This window comes from Schistocerca serialis, chromosome 5 (genome assembly GCF_023864345.2).
Source record: "Schistocerca serialis cubense isolate TAMUIC-IGC-003099 chromosome 5, iqSchSeri2.2, whole genome shotgun sequence".
Lineage (NCBI taxonomy): Eukaryota > Metazoa > Arthropoda > Insecta > Orthoptera > Acrididae > Schistocerca > Schistocerca serialis.
Genome location: NC_064642.1, coordinates 118,237,293 through 118,258,659, shown reverse-complemented (window position 1 = coordinate 118,258,659; position 21,367 = coordinate 118,237,293). Strand labels below are relative to the sequence as shown.

The 21,367-nt window shown below is 37.9% G+C and overlaps 2 protein-coding genes across 5 annotated transcripts in view; both read left to right on the top strand.

Annotated features, from left to right (window-relative positions):
* Window positions 1-1,596, top strand: part of LOC126480993 (glycerol kinase-like) — a 168,300-nt gene extending 166,704 nt beyond the window's left edge. The window contains exon 12 of one of the 2 annotated variants that reach the window (XM_050104437.1): window positions 143-1,596. In XM_050104437.1, the coding sequence (XP_049960394.1) occupies window positions 143-237 (95 nt within the window). In that variant the 3' untranslated portion in view covers window positions 238-1,596. The remainder of the gene's footprint in view (window positions 1-142) is intronic. The other variant, XM_050104436.1, reaches the window with a different exon arrangement.
* Window positions 1,597-8,213: 6,617 nt separating this feature from the next.
* The window catches only part of LOC126481392 (B9 domain-containing protein 2), a 70,495-nt gene continuing 57,341 nt past the window's right edge, over window positions 8,214-21,367 (top strand). Inside the window, exon 1 of one of the 3 annotated variants that reach the window (XM_050105118.1) lies at window positions 8,214-8,608. Coding sequence is in view for 1 of the 3 variants with exons in the window: in XM_050105117.1 (XP_049961074.1) it covers window positions 9,035-9,037 (3 nt within the window). In the remaining 2 variants the exon portion in view is untranslated. Of the gene's footprint in view, window positions 8,614-8,982; window positions 9,038-21,367 lie in introns of those variants that run through there. The other 2 variants (XM_050105119.1, XM_050105117.1) reach the window with 2 other exon arrangements.

The following is a 21,367-nucleotide window of genomic DNA, read 5'->3' as shown; positions in this document are numbered from 1 at the left end:
TCTGTCCAAGGGCAGAGCTCCTTTTGCCTCTCTCTCACAAGCCTATAAGAAACTTTTTAAAGAAAAAATTAATTAAAATTATTTCATTATTTGTTTGGACTGTAGTTTTTAATCTTTTTTTTTTCTTTATCCTTTGTTTCAGATAAGGAACACTGCATTCGGTCGTCGATACCAGTTGGCCTGTTTGTTGTTTCTGCATTTTGTCTCTTGCTAATTGCCAGACAATTAAAAAAATGAATAGAATTGAAAATTTTAGATCAAAATTTATAAATAATGCAGAACAGTATTCAAGTATCTGTACAATGAAAGGATGTCGTGGATGACATTTTGTGGTTTCATTAATGTGGCCTTCTCGTTCTGGCCGGCTCACATACTTGTTGACTTCTTGTGCTGCAAAAGTTATAGCTCAGGGCTGTTGTACTTACTGAAGAATATAATATTTTTGTAATATATAATTTGAAGAAGAAATGTTAAAAGACTTGTAATTGCTGTTTATTTGTCAGGTTAATGAGATTGATGTCTGCCAAATATCGACAATATCAGGTGAATCACACTTGTATTAGAAATGAAACTGATATATTTGAAGAGTATTGTAATGTTTTTAATGGTGATTGTGGTGGAGTACTTTGTGGTGGACTGTAATTGTAGTTCTTTTTAATTGTTGGTTGTTGGGCACATGCTTATTGTTCCTTCAAACATAAGTGGAGTTATTATTTTCAGTAATATTACTCATGTACTTATACGGCTGGTTGTGATTAAGTGTGACATATTGAAGGAGAATTGCCATATTGATTTTTGGTATCTATCATATAGTACAAATTATGAATATTTTCCTCTTGCAAGTGTTTGTAGGAAAAGCCATTTTCCTTTTTTAAATATGTACTTGTTTCAAAGATTTTGTGTGTGTTTCTGTGGCTGACTATGCTGCAGACGTGTGTGTGTGTGTGTGTGTGTGTGTGTGTGTGTGTGTGTGTGTGTGTGTGTGTGTGTGTGTGTGTGTTTTGGTGAGAATGTATGCCATTAGTAAAATAATAATATTCTTGATCAGTATTAAAAAACAGTGTTATCGATATTCATTTTATTCCCTCCTAACTAGAAAAGTAAATATCAAGATTTGACTCTAAATCAAGTGACAGAGGGAGCAAAACATACTCACTGACACAAGCACAAGTCAATGCAAATGCTTTTACTACTTTCTTTTTTCTAGAAGGCTAAAATTGATTAGATGATGTATACATTGGTGTAGCTATCAAACAACTTCTTTCATGTGAACATTAGAGAAAAAGCATTGTTTTCACTGTGAAACTTATGTGGAGGCATTTTAAAACTGAGATTAGCTCTCTGATTATCATTATACTTTTGCCACTGATTGCTTCATCTGTCACATGTATACATCTGTTCACGGTGATACAAAAGCACATGACAATTTAGTTTACTTGTTTATTATAAAACTAATGAATTATTGAAATAGTGAGAATGCAGTGCTTTTTAATTGAAAGGTGCTCATAATCCTCATTTATTAAAGAGATGTTCCTGCTGTTTTAATGCAATACATCTTAGAATTTCATTTTACTTTTATTAGGTTCACCAAACAGTTTGTTTACAAATAAACAAAGTGGGATGCAATCAACCAAAGTAAAGATTTTGCAAGCATTTTGCGACATACTGAGCAAATTGTTTCATCCTTTTGACTGTAACCATGGATTATTCTCTCACACTAGATACAATTGATATGATAAAAGTATTACATGTAAGTTTCACTGCACTTCAACATTCAAGAGAGAAAATTTTCACCATTTATGTTCCCTTATGTGAAGCATATGCTGACATCATTTATTAAAATCTGCTTTTTTTTAAGTATTGATATTTTATAATATTAAATTTAGAGTGCTTTAGAGCTGTCTTTTCACTAACCTTCACTTGATCATTGAATAGCATGTCACAAAGCAATTTTATACACTGCATTAGTATATAAGCAGTTGTTGGCAGAACAGACTTTTGACGTTTTTAAATTCTAGATGCTAATTTATGAAGTACCATGTTTTTTCATTGGGTACATTGCACCTTCATAGTCTGTACTGAAATTTTCAATTTGTCTACAATGTATTTAGATTGGCACAATAAATTTTCTCAGTGCAAACTTCCTACCACAAAACCACTATTTGACACTTCATATCTGCAAACATGTGAACAATAATATCACTTGCAAAAACAAGGCTCCATATTGTGAGGTCACAAAAGTGCCACAACACGTGATTAGGATATCCTATATCCGAGATTATTCTTGTGTGATGCAAACTGTATTGGATGGACAGTGAGTTTCTCTTATCACTAAAGGAAATTGAAAAATCAAAATTATATTTCTAGAGATGTGTTACGTACAACAAGACAGTATTTGGAACTCATAGAAACTGAACAGATGCTCCTAGGTGGATACAAGATGGTATCATATTACTGTAGGCACTTTGAGGAAAGAGGCTGTCACTATATAATTAAGTTACTAGAGGATGCATTTTTTTTTTTATTTATTTATTTATTTATTTTTTTTTTTTTTTTTTTTTTTTTTTTTTTTTTTTTTTTTTTTTTTTTTTTTTTTTTTTTCCAAGACAACCTCAGAAACACTTCTTAAACTACCAGAGCATATGCAAGTACAGTTAACATCACTCTTCCAGTCTGTAGGTAGAGCAAGTCTTACAAAACTGAACTACCTCATGGAGTGTGATACGGGAAAAATTGTCGTTTCTTCTATAGGTAAATTGTTTGATCCGAGAAACATAATAAACGGCAATTTAGACAGTGCTGAAATATCTCAGCTGATAAAGAAAATTCTCATTCTACAAGAACGTCCAACGTCAGAATTTCTTGTACCATACACATTGTTTAGGGATTTAGTAGCTAGTTCTTGTAGAGAAGTTGAAGATGTTGATGTGATTGGTATTCTTCTTTCCCTGAAAGCAGGGTATGGACTTTTTGTGGAAGCTGCAGTGAAGGCTTTGTGGATCCCAGTCAGTAATGTTGATAGTGAGAAGTCATTCTCTAGATATTGCAATATAATGTCTGACAGGAGAACAGCTCTGACTCCCAGTAATATGGAAGTCATGGTAGCCTTGTCTTTCTCAGACTGACTTGTGTGTTGTGTACATAGACTAGGACAGGATAAATGTTTTTCAAACTTTCATGATTTGGTATTTCTGTTTTAATAAGATTTATAATTTTTGTGCTTTTTCAATTTATGTAAATTAGAAGATTTTTCACTGCAAATGTGCCATAAATGTATTTCCTTTACCTTTTACTGCTGAAAATTGGAAATAAAATTTAGCGAAATTATTGATGAAATGGAAAAAAAACCTAGCGAAAAATATACTGAAATAACTTTTAAAAAATGATGAAATTGGGCAAAAATTTTCACCACAAACAGGTGCCTATATGCATTAGTATATAAGCATTTGTTGACAGAACAGACTTTTCACGTTTTTAGATTCTAGATGCTAATTTATGAAGTACCATGTTTTTTTCATTGGGTACATTGCACCTTCATAGTTTGTACTGAAATTTTCAATCTGTCTACAATGTATTTAGATTGGTACAGTAAATTTTCTCAGTGCAAACTTCCTGCCACGAAGACACTATTTGACACTTAATAACTGCAAACATGTGAACATTAATATCAGTTGCAAAAACAAGGCTCCATATTGCGAGGTCACAAAAGTGCCACAACATGTGATTAGGATATCCTATATCCGAGATTATTCCTGTGTGATACAAACTGTATTGGATGGACAGTGAGTTTCTCTTATTACTAAAGGAAATTGAAAAATCAAAAATATATTTCTAGAGATGAGTTATGTACAACAAGACAGTATTTGGAACTCATAGAAACTGAATAGATGCTCCTAGATGGATACAAGATGGTCTCATACTACTGTAGGCACTTTGAGGAAAGGGGCTGTCGCTATATATACAAAAAATAAATAAGGTCCTAGCCATAGGCATAAATGAGTATTGCACTGAGCTTCTTATTGAATGTATTGCTTCAATAATAAACCTGGTTACATATATGACAGCAGTTCAGACAGTCCTAGGCATAGGCATAAATGAGTATTGCACTGAGCTACTAATTGAATGCTTTGCTTCAATAATAAACCTGGTTACATTTATGACAGCAGTTCAGACTGTGTATAGACCTCCACCAGTAAATATTTTAACTTGTTTTAATCAGGAGTGCTGGTAATATTTAGTAAAAATAGTCGATAAGTAATTGCATATGATGATTTCAGTATTGTCTTTATTTAGGATATGATGCATTTTAGTGTAAATACAAGAACCACTGACCTTGCTGAGATGGTGTGGGCTGTCTGTGTGCCTTAATAATACTAGCTCTCCATAAATACACCACAGTGAAGGGTTATCTGTGGAGGGGCCAATCTGTGGTTTCTGAAGAGGGGCAATAGCCTTTTCAGCAGTTTTGGACATGAACAGTTTGAATGATTGACTTATCTGGCCTTATAACACTTAGCTAAATGGCCTTGCTATAATGGTTCTATGAATCACTCAGTGCAAGGGAAGATTATAACTGCTATTTTTCCTGTCATTCAGCTCTACTGTGTGGATTAATAATGATAAGGTCCTCATTGATAAACTATACCAGAGGTAAAACACCCCCCCCCCCCCCCCCCCCAATTTTAAATCTCGCAAGCATTAATTACTCACGAGGATATCACCAGCAGCAAGAACAAATTAACATTATACATGTCAGAGTATGGAACATTAGATCCTTTAACCTGGTACATAGGTTTGAGAATTTGAAAAGGTAAATGGACAGGTTGAAGTTAGATATACATTGAAGCACCAAAGAAACTGGTATAGGGATGCATATTCAAATACAGAGATTTGTAAACAGGCAGAATATGGCGCTGTGGTCGGCAACATCTGTATAAGACAAAAATTGTCTGGCGCAGTTGTTAGATCGGTTACTGCTGCTACAATGGCAGGTTATCGGGATTTAAGTGAGTTTGAACGTGGTGTTAGTCGGCACACGAGCGATGGGACACAGCATCTTTGAGGTAGCAATGAAGTGGGGATTTTCCCATACGACCATTTCACAAGTGTACTGTGAATATCAGGAATCTGATAAAACATCAAATCTTTGACATCGCTGCGGACGGAAAAAGATCCCACAAGAACGAGACCAACAGACTGAACAGAATTGCTCAATGTAAAAGAAGTGCTACCCTTCAACAAATTGCTAAAGATTTCAATGGTGGGCCATCAACAAGTGTCAGTAAGTGAACCATTCAACGAAACATCATCAATAAGGGCTTTTGCAGCCAAAGGCCCACTCGCATACCCTTGATGACTGCACGACACAAAGCTTTACACCTGGGCCTGTCAACATCGACATTGGACTGTTGACGACTGGAAACATGTTACCTGGTCGGACGAGTCTCATTTAAAATTGTATTGAGCGGATGGATGTGTACGGGTGTGGAGACAACCTCATGAATCCATGGACCATGCATGTCAGTGGGGGCTGTTCAAGCTGGTGGAGGCTCTGTAAGAGTGTGGGTCGTGTGCAGTTGGAGTTATATGGGATCCCTGATATGTCTAGATATGACTCCGACAGGTGACACGTATATAAGCATCTTGTCTGATCACCTGCATCCATTCATGTCCATTTTGACGGACATGGCTAAATCCAGCAGGACAATGCGACACCTCACACATCCAGAATTATTACAGAGTGGCTCCAGGAACACTCTTCTGAGTTTAAACATGGACAGGGACAAAGAAACGAAGGGGGAAGTTGACTGGTACAGTTTAGCACAGAGAACAGCTTAACCCATTATATCCCATCGTATGATTTATCATACACTTGCTCTTCTCAGGTATATTTGTTTTCAGAAGCTCTTTGTCAACAACTGAAGTATTTCTATTATGTCCATTGTTGAAAACAGTAGGAGTGGAGATCAGGATTGTTTATTTCATGGTGGAAAGCATTTATTCTAATGCTACTGACTCTGCTGCTTCTTGTCATGGACAGGCGGTAAGTAATTATAAAATTATGATGTGCAGGTTCATAACGTTGCTCATATTATTACACATTAGTAATTTGAATACTGAAAAGAAATATATAAGCACAAATTGGAAAATAGTACTTTATCTGCTTTGTTGTGGTACTGGCTTATATCTTTACATATGAAATATCATACGGTGGGTAGTAAGGGGTCATTTTCTCACAGTTGGTCCTATTTATTTTAGATATAATTTGGAGAAGGAGAGGAACTTAGAAATGGTTCTAGACACATATGATACATGTCAGGAGCCCGAATTTGTACTTGTTCCACCAAATAATGGTGAGGACACTGATAAAGGTGATGCAGGTAGTGATGCAGAACAACAACCTGCCACTGCTCCTAGTTTAGAGAAGACACATTCTTCATTGCCGCAAAGTGGAAACCTTTCTTCTGAGTGTTCCTCCAGATTCTGATTGTCAGCAATAACTGACGGAACTATTTAGCAAAGCTGGAAAAGGGACAAAAGATGGAGATCAGTAAATACTGATGACTTTGTTGAAAATGTTACATCCTTTTCCACTCAGGAGGAAAATCCTTGCTGTTCCAAATCACGATCGCGGTCCCGAGTTAGGAAAGCAAGGCACTGGATAAAAGAAAGACTAGACTCTTCACAAAAATTTGAGGTATCTTGTGATCCTACACCTGACACTACAGAACACCTCTGCACATCAAACTTGACTCCAATAGATCTTTTTAGTAAAGTTTTTGATTCTGATTCGGGTGAAATTCTGATGAGAGAGACAGTAAAATATGCTGCTCAAAAGGGACACAACGTACAAATAAGTCATGATGACATCTACAAATACATCGCTATTTTGCTGTTATCTGGATATTTTAAGGTCATGTATAGACATATGTACTGGAAGATCAGACCTGACACAAACAATGTCCTTGTTTCGAATTCTGTCTCCAGAAATACTTTTGACAAAATTCACAGTTTCTTCCACGTCAATGATAATGACAGCATTGAAAAAGAAGATAAAGTTTATAAGGTTCGGCCATTAATTTCACATCTAAATAAGAAATTTCAAGACATCACTGAGCCTCTAGTGTCAAACTTCTCCTTGGATGAGGCCATGGGGCCTTATTATGGCCACCACTTTGTGAAACCTTCTTTCTTGATGCAATAATTTACCAACAACCGTTTACACGGAGAAGAAAGTTGCATATAAACTAAGGGTAATGTCAAGTATGCAAAGGCTGTAGCTGAAAAAATTATAAACAATGTTTTATTTGCAGGGCAAATAGGAAACTTGATTTCCATGCCAAACTTGAGACAAAATACTACAGTGATAAATAACAGTACAGGTGAAGAAATTTCTCCATATTCAGAGGTAAACAATTTTGTGTACAATTTTGACCCTACAGTGTAATGTTTAACCCTACAGTGTAATGTTTAATTTTTTGCATTGTGCATTTTAAAAATAAAAAGTGAGTTAACGGAAATTTCCTTATGCATATTGCCTTATAATTTCCTCGAGTTTTGTGAAAGGCTGCACGTTTCTGGAATTATCTTCCCTAAAGACTGGGGCGATATCATTGCTGAGAATTTAAGATATTCATAAGATCTTCTGGTTGCAAGGAATCTTAACGTTGCTGTGAGGCGCTCATGAGCTGATAATGATTGCCTCATATTTGTGTCTCTTCTTTACATTTCTGGGGTTACAATTTTTAGTAACTCCCAGATAAGTGCTTTCCGTCATACGCATGTAATTATGCCAGTCTTTTGGCTGAAATCTTAATTCCTTAAGTAAATTTGTATGAATAACTTTTCTCTCTTTAAAGGTCAGTTTTTGGTCCTGGTTTTTCTCTTCCGAGAATTAGTATATCACGCAACACAACTACGGTAGCCGCTAAACACAGCAGTTCAGTTTCCATTTTAGAATTGCAGCGTTAGTATGACCGGGTGAGCTCGGCAAATCGCTCTTGTGTGGCGGCCGGCGGGATCGTTTTGGATCGGGACAAGCGACCGATTGCATGCGACAGATCGCTGCGAATTCGTCGGCCGTGTGTGCTGCTCCTGTGTGGGAGCCTTTATGAACTTCAGCTTCAGCAGAAAGGGACGGTTACCATAGCAACCAACTCAGAAATGTAAACAATTTTTTGCCGTTGTGGTGTACTAAGTAACAGTTGCTATCAGTAACAGAAGCAGTAAAAGATATGAAAAAAAGAGTGAAGTGCTTAATTTGAATCCTAAAAATGAATATGCAGAAGAAAATCCTTTGTATTTTCTCCGTCATGAGAAACAGGCCTGCTAATCAGTTATAACGTGTCATGTAGCTGTATGCGCCAAGTTTTACACTGTATACATACAATTGGTATTCTGTGTCATCCAAGCACTACTTCATGAAAGTTTGTCTTCCGCACTCTGAATCACCTGATCAAGCCAGCTCAGATTGCGTTTTGTGAAAGCCAGCAGTTGGTCAGTTGCCATAGCAACTACTCTGGAGTATAAACAAAGCTGTGGAGTTGTGGAATACATCTTAACCATTATCTACCGATAATAATAGGATAAGCAGACATCAGAAAATGAGGTGAGGTCCGTAATCTGAAGACTAAAAATGAATCTTCTTCATAATTATTGATAATAATATTATTTGTTTAAACACGATACACTACATCAAACTTAGCATCACAAAATAAAGTATCGGCATCATTTAGTATAATACAGTTTTGCCATTGTGGGTTGTTATTATTATCTAGTGCATTTTGCAAATAGTCAAATTTGCTAGACCAATAGTGGCTTAACTTTACAACGGGCTGCACCTATTTACTCGTGTTGTTGTCTTGACACCAATGTTATGTTTTTTGTCTGCTGCTACAAACTGTAACAGAAATATAATGTGTGAGGATTCCTTTCCAAGTGCGATTTAAAGCATCCTGATATTCTTTTGACATAGGAGAAATCGCGCAATAAAATGAAGTTTAAATAATAACGGTCGAAAATCCAAGGTATTCGTATGGTAAGACAATACAAATTATATCATATTACAGTATTAAAAATAATTGTCCATCGTAACTAGTGCAGCAAACTCAGATACGTTCAATAATACCAACCTGCCATTGGGGTGATGCTTAATTCTTTTCGCATCTCGTATTCGCAACACGTGGCCTATTGGTTGTTTTGCTGGTGCTAGATCCTAAAACCCGCGCCCAACTCCCGGCTTGGTCGGGATTTTCTTCGCTCAGGGACAGAATTCCGTGTTATCATCGATGCGCATTTCGCGAAAGTGGCGTCAAATAAAGAGAATCGTCCTAGGCGGTCGAACTACCGATGTGTTTTCTCGACCAATAATACCATAAGATCATTTCATTTCGTATCTCGTGAAATCTATCAAAGAACTTCCTGAGTCTATTTTCCATTCAAACCGTTGTTTGTTGTTGTTGTGGTCTTCAGTCCTGAGACTGGTTTGATGCAGCTCTCCATGCTACTCTATCCTGTGCAAGCTTTTTCATCTCCCAGTACCTACTGCAACCTACATCCTTCTGAATCTGCTTAGTGTATTCATCTCTTGGTCTCCCTCTACGATTTTTACCCTCCACGCTGCCCTCCAATACTAAATTGGTGATCCCTTGATGCCTCAGAACATGTCCTACCAACCGATCCCTTCTTCTGGTCAAGTTGTACCACAAACTTCTCTTCTCCCCAATCCTATTCAATACTTCCTCATTAGTTATGTGATCTACCCATCTAATCTTCAGCATTCTTCTGTAGCACCACATTTCGAAAGCTTCTATTCTCTTCTTGTCCAAACTATTTATCGTCCATGTTTCACTTCCATACATGGCTACACTCCATACGAATACTTTCATAAATGACTTCCTGACACTTAAATCTATACTCGATGTTAACAAATTTCTCTTCTTCAGAAACGCTTTCCTTGCCATTGCCAGCCTACATTTTATATCCTCTCTACTTCGACCATCATCAGTTATTTTGCTCCCCAAATAGCAAAACTCCTTTACTACTTTAAGTGCCTCATTTCCTAATCTAATTCCCTCAGCATCACCCGACTTAATTAGACTACATTCCATTATCCTCGTTTTGCTTTTGTTGATGTTCATCTTATATCCTCCTTTCAAGACACTGTCCATTCCATTCAAGTGCTCTTCCAAGTCCTTTGCTGTCTCTGACAGAATTACAATGTCATCGGCGAACCTCAAAGTTTTTATTTCTTCTCCATGGATTTTAATACCTACTCCGAATTTTTCTTTTGTTTCCTTTACTGCTTGCTCAATATACAGATTGAATAACATTGGGGAGAGGCTACAACCCTGTCTTACTCCCTTCCCAACCACTGCTTCCCTTTCATGTCCCTTGACTCTTATAACTGCCATCTGGTTTCTGTACAAATTGTAAATAGCCTTTCGCTCCCTGTATTTTACCCCTGCCACCTTTAGAATTTGAAAGAGAGTATTCCAGTCAACATTGTCAAAAGCTTTCTCTAAGTCTACAAATGCTAGAAACGTAGGTTTGCCTTTCCTTAATCTTTCTTCTAAGATAAGTCGTAAGGTCAGTATTGCCTCACGTGTTCCAGTGTTTCTACGGAATCCAAACTGATCTTCCCCGAGGTTGGCTTCTACTAGTTTTTCCATTCGTCTGTAAAGAATTCGTGTTAGTATTTTGCAGCTGTGACTTATTAAGCTGATAGTTCGGTAATTTTCACATCTGTCAACACCTACTTTCTTTGGGATTGGAATTATTATATTCTTCTTGAAGTCTGAGGGTATTTCGCCTGTTTCGTACATCTTGCTCACCAGATGGTAGAGTTTTGTCAGGACTGGCTCTCCCACGGCCGTCAGTAGTTCCAATGGAATATTGTCTACTCCGGGGGCCTTGTTTCGACTCAGGTCTTTCAGTGCTCTGTCAAACTCTTCACGCAGTATCATATCTCCCATTTCATCTTCATCTACATCCTCTTCCATTTCCATAATATTGTCCTCAAGTACATCGCCCTTGTATAGACCCTCTATATACTCCTTCCACCTTTCTGCTTTCCCTTCTTTGCTTAGAACTGGGTTTCCATCTGAGCTCTTGATATTCATACAAGTCGTTCTCTTATCTCCAAAGGTCTCTTTAATTTTCCTGTAGGCGGTAACTATCTTACCCCTAGTGAGATAGGCCTCTACATCCTTACATTTGTCCTCTAGCCATCCCTGCTTAGCCATTTTGCACTTCCTGTCGCTCTCATTTTTGAGACGTTTGTATTCCTTTTTGCCTGTTTCACTTACTGCATTTTTATATTTTCTCCTTTCATCAATTAAATTCAATATTTCTTCTGTTACCCAAGGATTTTTACTAGCCCTCGTCTTTTTACCTACTTGATCCTCTGCTGCCTTCACTACTTCATCCCTCAAAGCTACCCATTCTTCTTCTACTGTATTTATTTCCCCCATTCCTGTCAATTGCTCCCTTATGCTCTCCCTGAATCTCTGTACAACCTCTGGTTCTTTTAGTTTATCCAGGTCCCATCTCCTTAAATTCCCACCTTTTTGCAGTTTCATTCAAACCCTACCCATCTGAAAGATTGTCATGTTGGAAGTCCATATTTCACGCAACTCAAAACTGGCAATACACATTCATTACCAGTTGTTCATGGAACCGTGAAGAGGGGAATACATAGTTATAATACCTAGCAACTGGAAGCTTATTTGTAGAAACTCAGATTTGCTTCAAATAAGCATTGACGTTTGTTAAAAAAAAAAATTATTGATACAATGCTATAGTTGTCATATATTATATTTAATTTCATGCATTTCTAATAGAACCGATGATGTAGATTAGCGTATAACTTGTTGGTAGAATATTTTTTAGGTGAATTACTTTAAATTTGTTCACGTAATCATCTATGTCATTAGTGCACTATTATTTATGCAATCATCTATGTCATTACTGTACTGTTATCTATGTTGTTATCCGAATTTTTTGTGTAATTATTTGACATGTGGATGTCCTTTTTCATGTATCTGATTATATATGTTAAATTGGTTGCCTTATGATCATCTACATGTGTCTATTACTGTAATAACCTGACACATTCTACATCCTAGCGATACATTTACGTCAAAGATCCATGGAACTCGAAAATAAATTAATACATAAAATATTATTTGTTTGCAATATTTGTCACATGTTTCCTACGTCAGTGTTCAAAGCTGACAACTGGAATTGAATTTTCTTATTTATCCACTTTATTTAGCATTTTTCTATATCATTATGTACAATGGTAAAGAATTTGTTATACATGAACCAGTTTTACAATTACATGTTGACAGATAAAATTTTCTAATGAACAACATGAAACCACACACTCCTAACAACAGTTAGAGTACACCTACACTAAATTGGAATACTAAAAGGATTTTCATTATGTCCATGTGAATACAATTTATTTTTTCAAATGAGCACTTCAGTTACTATAATGAAGGAAATATGCTGCTCTACCATGAATGCTGATGGTGCAGGTATTCTTTGACACTATAAAAACACTAGCATATTAGCATTTTTTGAGTTACTTTTAAATATGTAGAGTTCTGATATATTTTTTCATTCAGTAATTCATTAAACAGAATTTTTGGCTACTGAAGAGCACTTTTTTAATGCATGACTTTTGTGTGCATTTCACCATGAAAATTGTTGCTGTTTCTTGCTACATAGCTATGGACTTGACTGCTTAAGACTAAAGTTCCTAGTGTGCTTTCAGGAAACATATACTATCATAAATGTAGACAAAATCGTTGGGTCATAATGTTTAATTCCTTGAAAAAGTTCTTACATGGTTCTTTGTGTGCGCCATTGCTTTGATTTTTAATATTGTTCTCTTTTGAAATAAACATAAGTTTTTAGCTAGACTAGTATTGCCCCAAAACATGCCTTATCTTAACATGTTATGTATGAGTGCACCATAGGAACATAATACCGTGTTAATAGTACAGGAATTTTTAAGCACTCAAAGAAATATAACAAGACTGACTTAATCTGTTGTTTAAAAATAATGTATGTTTACTGCACCTTAAATGTTCATACAGCTATACGTCTAAATATTTAGTAGGGAATGTTTGCTCTATCTCAAAGTGCCCCTGTTTTACAGGTAGATTGCTTCCTAGTTTGTTTGTTATATGGCTGAAATTTATCCAAACTGTTTTTTCTTCACAATATAATATGAAGAGCAGCAGTGGACTCTCTTGGTTTGCTAATACATGAACTCTACCAATATGTAGTATTCTACCTTCTGATACCTATTAGAAAAATATGATTTGAACCAGTCAAATGCTACCAAACAAATCCTGTAGCAGTGTAGTTTCCTGAGCAATAAATTATAGTCAGTGACATCAAACACCTTAGGCTGTCCTAAAAGCCAGATATCACTGATGTAGATCAGTAATTAATAATATCAGCTTTGTAAATTGGCTAGACAGTTGTGTGTGTGTGTGTGTGTGTGTGTGTGTGTGTGTGTGTGTCAGGAAAGGTAGTAAAAAAAAAGTAAACCCTGGGAGATAATAAATAGGAATACAGGTAAATAAAAAAGAAGAAAAACCTACAACTTTATTATTAAAAGTGAAGTTAAAACTGTTGAGAAGGACTCACTGCAGACAACCTAATTCACTAAATGTGATTTCAGCCCAATAGTGCAACTCCCCATGAAGGTTAAGACCACATTTATATAATCTGAAATGGCATTAGAGATACAAAATGTAATTAATAAATTTAAAAATAAAATTTCATGTGGTGGTGACTGGATTCCAAAGTAATGATATACAGATTTCCAGTTTTAATTATGTCAGCAAATTGTAGTTTTTTTTCCTTCTGTTTTGTTTACCTGTATTCCTGTTTATTATCTCCTAAGTTTATTTTATTTTGTTACTACTTTTCTCTGATACATGACTCATTGACAAGCTTCTTAATTGCTATTATAACTTTCTTATATTCTTTCCTGTAAATCAGTGTGGTGATTCTTCTGTAAGACCTGAAATTCTTAGGGAATTACATTTTAACTTGGAAAAATCAGAGAAATTTCACAGAATTCTGTGTTTTGAATCTAGCATTGGAATTTAATTTTATTGAGTTTTGTAAACCACAAATTGTAAAATTATTAATACGTCAAAGTGTGTTAATTATAAGAATATTATTCCATATAAATTATTGATGTTTAAAAACTGGATTCAAACCACCTCAGCCATGAGGAAGAAAAAAGTTTGTTAATTTGAGAAGCTCTGTCCCCCCTCCCCCCACCCTTTTCGCCACACACTCATTGTTCATTATCAAGAACTTCTTATGATGCCATCTTGCTCCCCATACGTGGAATTCAGAGGGAATTTTTTTCCATTGCTTTGATTTTAATTTTGAGCTGCTTAATTAGAAGTGAAACATCTTAACAATACTTTTACCTTCATCCAGTTCTACGACTTCACTGTTTGTTTGTACCATCTCGTTTTTGATGTATTTGTGTATACATTAATTAAGTTACCATATAATTGAATTTCATGCTTACTGTCAAACTCATTCTGTTAATTTCGTACATTCACTATTCAAGTTGATTTGCACTAGAGGCAAACGGTAGAAAGGTTCAGGAATGCCATGTTATTTTATTCTTGGTTAAGTTCCCTTGTTAAATAATACTATTTTTCATTTACAGTAGTATTCTTTTTATTTTATGTTGTATGAACTTATTTTATTTCTTAAATCTAGTGCACAATTCCACCATTAAATACATTCTCATAATCTACATTTATGACCTCTAGCACATAAGGAGAAATGTTCAGTACTAGTCAGTGGCTTTGACCAGTGATGTAGAGAACCACAATAAACAACATAAACAACATGACGATTATAACTTCATATCAGTGTCAGTTTTTCAAATGGTATGAACTACAGATCAGTGTGTCCTTATGACCTGGCTTTTGCTTTCACATTTGTTGGTTTTGCCAACTCACAATTAGTCACCTTCGAACTTGAACTTGATCTTGACCTAAGCTATAGATCAGTCTGTCACTACAACCAGGTTTTTTGTTATCACATTTTTTGGCTTCACCAACTAACAACCCAACTGACAGTGACGTCACAACAACCATTGACATTATGTAACTGATCAGAGCCAATAACTAGTACTGAATGTTTCACTTGACCCTTTGTTAGTTAGTTTCATGTCCCATAGATCATTTGAATGATTCTTTTATTGAAATGGTGTGGAATGAATCAGTTTATAGGACATGTATACATGATTAGAATTAACATTAATGGACTCATTATTTTTTAGACCTACTCATGCAGCAACACTTAAAATCAAGGTGTCCCCTTCCCTTCCCTTACGTTACCAGTTTTGTCATGTTACACGTACTTGATACTCACCTCAGTGTGGGTTTACCAACTCCAGTATTGCAGCAGAGTCTCCAACAACCCTGCCCAGGGTACACTGACCTGCCAGTGTCTGATGAGTTTGGCAAGACACATGACCATCTGTAAAGGAAGGAAGATTAGGGCTAGGTCAAAAACCCTAACTCTGGATCACCAGATGGGGATTTGAACTTTCATTCTCTTGAATGCGAGTACAATGTGCTGACCACTGCGCCACCTCTCTGCCTCTCTGAGTGAACACTGGGCTAATGAGAATGAGCTTGCAGTTACCAAATTCGACAATTATAGTATAGTAAATAGCTACAGTAGGAAAGAGCACATTAGAGGTGGTGTGGCAATTTATTTAAGCCAGTCACTCAATTGTACAATAACCAAACTAGGCCTAAATTCCTTGTGTGATGAACAGCACTTTGAAGTTACAGGCATAATCATCAATAGTCATAAGCTAATAGTAGTATCCATGTACAGATCACCAAAGGGAAGCATTAACATATTTTTAGAAAAAATGGACATGCTACTGAGTGAATTAAGTAATATTAAATGGCTGCACTATGATATTTCAATTGGAGGTGATTTGAATACTGATTTTGATGTTACTAAATGCAAGGGTAGTGTTGCAGATATGGAAAACTTACTAAGACAATACAATTTACATCATGTCAATAAAAGGCCCACAAGAAACAAAGCATGTTTAGATAACATCTTTGTAAACTTCAAGACCACTGAAAACACATGCGAAGTTGTAGTGTTCCCATTCTCTGACCATGACTCCATATCCCTAAATTATGCAAGTAAAATTACCCTCAATAGGAGCAATGCAAACAGACCTGTCCCAACAGTTGTGATTACCAGACCCATAACTGAGGATAAAATTAACACATTTCGTAATTCCCTTGCTGACAGAGACTGGTTTGGCCATTGTAGTGTTGGTGGACATTACACATCAAGTAATTACCTGCCAGCCAAAATAATATTTGATAGATATTAATGCATTCTTGACCCTATTTAACCATAGTATTCCCATAAAGAAACTCAAAATAATGGACAGCAGCCACAAATCCAGATCTCAAAACAGACAAAATATATGGTACACTAAACAGCTGACAGATCTAAAGAAACAAGTTTTGTTACTGTACAACATATACAATAGTATGAAGTCTGACTATGCCAAATCAGCCTATGTGGAATGCAGGAATGAATACAACAAAGCCATCCTGCAAGCCAAAAAAACCTACAATGCCAACAGCATACATAATTCCACCAATAAATGCAAAACTGCTTGGAAAGTAATTAACAGTGCTGCCACAGATACTAAAAAAGACAAAATTAATATCCCACCTCAAATACTCAATGAGTTTTTTATTAATTCAGTGAAAGAAATAGGAGATGCAATTGTCAAACCAGACATTAGTCCATCACAGTTACTCTCCCAAAATTGGGGTAGACAGTCACTAAATACAAGCATGCTAACCTTCTCCGAAGTATCGCCTAGATTTGTACAAGGTGTCATAAAACAACTGAAATCATCTGATAGCTTAGATGTATATGGCATATCATGCAACCTGCTAAAAAAAAGTGTGTGATTGCATTCTGTACCCTTTAATCCATTGCATAAACAAGTACATACTTGAGGGATATTTTCCTGATGAGTTAAAACTGTCTAGGATCGTCCCAGTATACAAAAAGGGAGATAAAGACTCTCCATCTAGTTACAGGCCTATTTCAATAGTACCCACATTCTCCAAGGTAATAGAATGCATCATGTACCAACAATTATCATCTCACTTTGAGAATCTAGGAATAATTAATGCTACACAAGACGGGTTTAGGAAGAATCTGTCGACCATTGATGACATCAACACGGTAGTCAGTTTCATCCTCAAAGTTTTTGAGAACAAAGGCTTTGCTCAGGTCTCATTCTGTGACCTAAGCAAGGCCTTCGACTGTGTTGAGCACACGCCACTACTGGAGAAACTAGAATTCTATGGCATCAAAGGAAACAGTCTCAGACTATTAAAAGCTTATCTCAACAACCGTAAACAGGTAGTTTGTGTTGGTAAGGAAATGTCAAACATAGAAAATGTTAATATAATAGAGGTAAACATTCCACGTGGGAAAAATTATATATAAAAACAAAGATGAGGTGACTTACCGAACGAAAGCGCTGGCACGTCGATAGACACACAAACAAACACAAACATACACACAAAATTCAAGCTTTCGCAACAAACTGTTGCCTCATCAGGAAAGAGAGAAGGAGAGGGAAAGACGAAAGGATGTGGGTTTTAAGGGAGAGGGTAAGGAGTCATTCCAATCCCGGGAGCGGAAAGACTTACCTTAGGGGGAAAAAAGGACGGGTATACACTCGCACACACACACATATCCATCCACACATATACAGACACAAGCAGACATATTGTCTCTGTATATGTGTGGATGGATATGTGTGTGTGTGTGTGTGTGTGCGAGTGTATACCCGTCCTTTTTTCCCCCTAAGGTAAGTCTTTCCGCTCACGGGATTGGAATGACTCCTTACCCTCTCCCTTAAAACCCACATCCTTTCGTCTTTCCCTCTCCTTCTCTCTTTCCTGATGAGGCAACAGTTTGTTGCGAAAGCTTGAATTTTGTGTGTATGTTTGTGTTTGTTTGTGTGTCTATCGACCTGCCAGCGCTTTCGTTCGGTAAGTCACCTCATCTTTGTTTTTATATATAGAAAATGTTAAAGTAGGTGTGCCTCAGCGATCTGTACTGGTCTCCTTCCTGTTTCTGATAATGATCAATGACCTCCCCTTGTTTATTAGATCCACCACTGTATTGTATGCAGATGATACGACTTTTCTTCATAGCAGTAACAATCTTAATGATCTTAAAACCTGTGCTGAAAATACACTCACTCACACAGCATATTGGTTCAGAGCAAATGGTTTCCTGCTAAATGAAAATAAAACTCAGCAGATAATCTTCACTCTAAGAGGCAAGCCACTATCTGATGACCCTAGTTCTGTTAAATTCCTGGGAGTTTATTTAGACAAAAAGTTATCCTGGGGCCAAAATGTAAACTATATTAGTAGTAAGCTATCTACACTCCTGGAAATTGAAATAAGAACACAGTGAATTCATTGTCCCAGGAAGGGGAAACTTTATTAACACATTTCTGGGGTCAGATACATCACATGATCACACTGACAGAACCACAGGCACATAGACACAGGCAACAGAGCATGCACAATGTCGGCACTAGTACAGTGTATATCCACCTTTCGCAGCAATGCAGGCTGCTATTCTGCCATGGAGACGATCGTAGAGATGCTGGATGTAGTCCTGTGGAACGGCTTGCCATGCCATTTCCACCTGGCACCTCAGTTGGACCAGCGTTCGTGCTGGACGTGCAGACCGCGTGAGACAACGCTTCATCCAGTCCCAAACATGCTCAATGGGGGACAGATCCGGAGATCTTGCTGGCCAGGGTAGTTGACTTACACCTTCTAGAGCACGTTGGGTGGCACGGGATACATGCGGACGTGCATTGTCCTGTTGGAACAGCAAGTTCCCTTGCCGGTCTAGGAATGGTAGAACGATGGGTTCGATGACGGTTTGGATGTACCGTGCACTATTCAGTGTCCCCTCGACGATCACCAGTGGTGTACGGCCAGTGTAGGAGATCGCTCCCCACACCATGATGCCGGGTGTTGGCCCTGTGTGCCTCGGTCGTATGCAGTCCTGACTGTGGCGCTCACCTGCACGGCGCCAAACACGCATACGACCATCATTGGCACCAAGGCAGAAGCGACTCTCATCGCTGAAGACGACACGTCTCCATTCGTCCGTCCATTCACGCCTGTCGCGACACCACTGGAGGCGGGCTGCACGATGTTGGGACGTGAGCGGAAGACGGCCTAACGGTGTGCGGGACCGTAGCCCAGCTTCATGGAGACGATTGTGAATGGTCCTCGCTGATACCCCAGGAGCAACAGTGTCCCTAATTTGCTGGGAAGTGGCGGTGCGGTCCCCTACGGCACTGCGTAGGATGCTACGGTCTTGGCGTGCATCCGTGCGTCGCTGCGGTCTGGTCCCAGGTCGACGGGCACGTGCACCTTCCGCCGACCACTGGCGACAACATCGATGTACTGTGGAGACCTCACGCCCCACGTGTTGAGCAATTCAGCGGTACGTCCACCCGGCCTCCCGCATGCCCACTATACGCCCTCGCTCAAAGTCCGTCAACTGCACATACGGTTCACGTCCACGCTGTCGCGGCATGCTACCAGTGTTAAAGACTGCGATGGACGTCCGTATGCCACGGCAAACTGGCTGACACTGACGGCGGCGGTGCACAAATGCTGCGCAGCTAGCGCCATTCGACGGCCAACACCGCGGTTCCTGGTGTGTCCGCTGTGCCGTGCGTGTGATCATTGCTTGTACAGCCCTCTCGCAGTGTCCGGAGCAAGTATGGTGGGTCTGACACACCGGTGTCAATGTGTTCTTTTTTCCATTTCCAGGAGTGTATTTGCCAGGTGCTTACGAAAGTGCAGAGCAGTGTAGCCTGGAGTGTTGTCTTCGTGGAGCTCTCCTTTTGCACTCTAAAAACTGATTTTTGCAGTTCTGTAAGCACGTCAAAGTAATGGACAGCATTCATGGTTTGGCCTGGAGCAACCCTCTGTGCATTGTGCCTTTGGCACTGAAAAGGACAATCAACGTTATTTTCACTTTTGACTTGCTTATTCTTGCTTTTTTCAGATGGGGATCTCAAGGTGTACCACTTGCAGCTTTCTCATTTTGTTTCTAGGTTATACTCGAAACACCATGTTGCCGGTAATAACACTTTCTACGCATTCAATAAGTTCACTCATGACAGTCACCTGGTGATTCTTCTGATCGTCCATCAAAAGCTTGGGAACCAGCTTGCACACACCTTCCTCATGTGCGATTTATTTGTCACCAGTTTGTGCACAATTGTTCTGGGAATGTTGAAAGTTTCTGCAATCATGTAGACACTAAGCCACCAGTCAGCATTTAACAGATCAAACACACAGGCCAAATCGCCATTGGTTATACTGGCTGATGGCCGTTCAGCGTAGGATTTGTCAACTATCTCTTCCCAGCTTTCCTTAAATGCTTTCAACCACTGCAAAAGCTGTGAATATGATAAGGCTGTATCACTGTAAGCTTGCACAATCAACTGTATGAGATTTTCTGGTTTCAAGAAAAACTTTATTGCATAACATAGCTTGAGTGATGATTTAGTCACATTTTGTGACACTGACAATAAACAGAGGTGCACAATGCCACTGATTTGATGTCCCAAGTGCAAGGAGCAGACTGGCGAAGGCATTGCTTTGAAGCTTAGAGCCCCCTGTCATAATCGAACCTATCGGAACTCACTACAGCCACTTTTAAGTTCCGGCACAAATGCAATTACTTTCTGGACCCACATTATATGTATGTTTTTGTTACATCAAGAAAATTTGTTTCAAGACACTAATACAGAATGTGAATGCTATGACTTCCTCAAGTGCTAACTCTGTGCTATTAACTGAGAACCTAAAAGGAAGAGGAAAATCCAGCAGGTTGTGACAATACCTGGAGATTAAGTATGGCTTTTAATTTGACATTATGTGCTATGACTGAAAGCAAACCTAATAATCACCCTCCGGCTGGACAAGCATGCATCTTAGAAAACTACGTGACTCAGTAGGGGTTTGATTGCTTACTGTCACCTTTTGGCCCAAACAACATAAATCTCATGTGACATGCAGAATAGTTTTTCAAATAATAAAACTTTGTAACTAAGCTGCTATGCAAATAAGAAGTTATGTAATAATGATAAAGGTAAATGTATCCCAAGGGATAAATAATGTTGGTGAAATGCACTGAATCACATATTAACTTGCAGTGTTTATTTCAAGTAAGACAGGAAACCTCCAAATAAATCATGTAC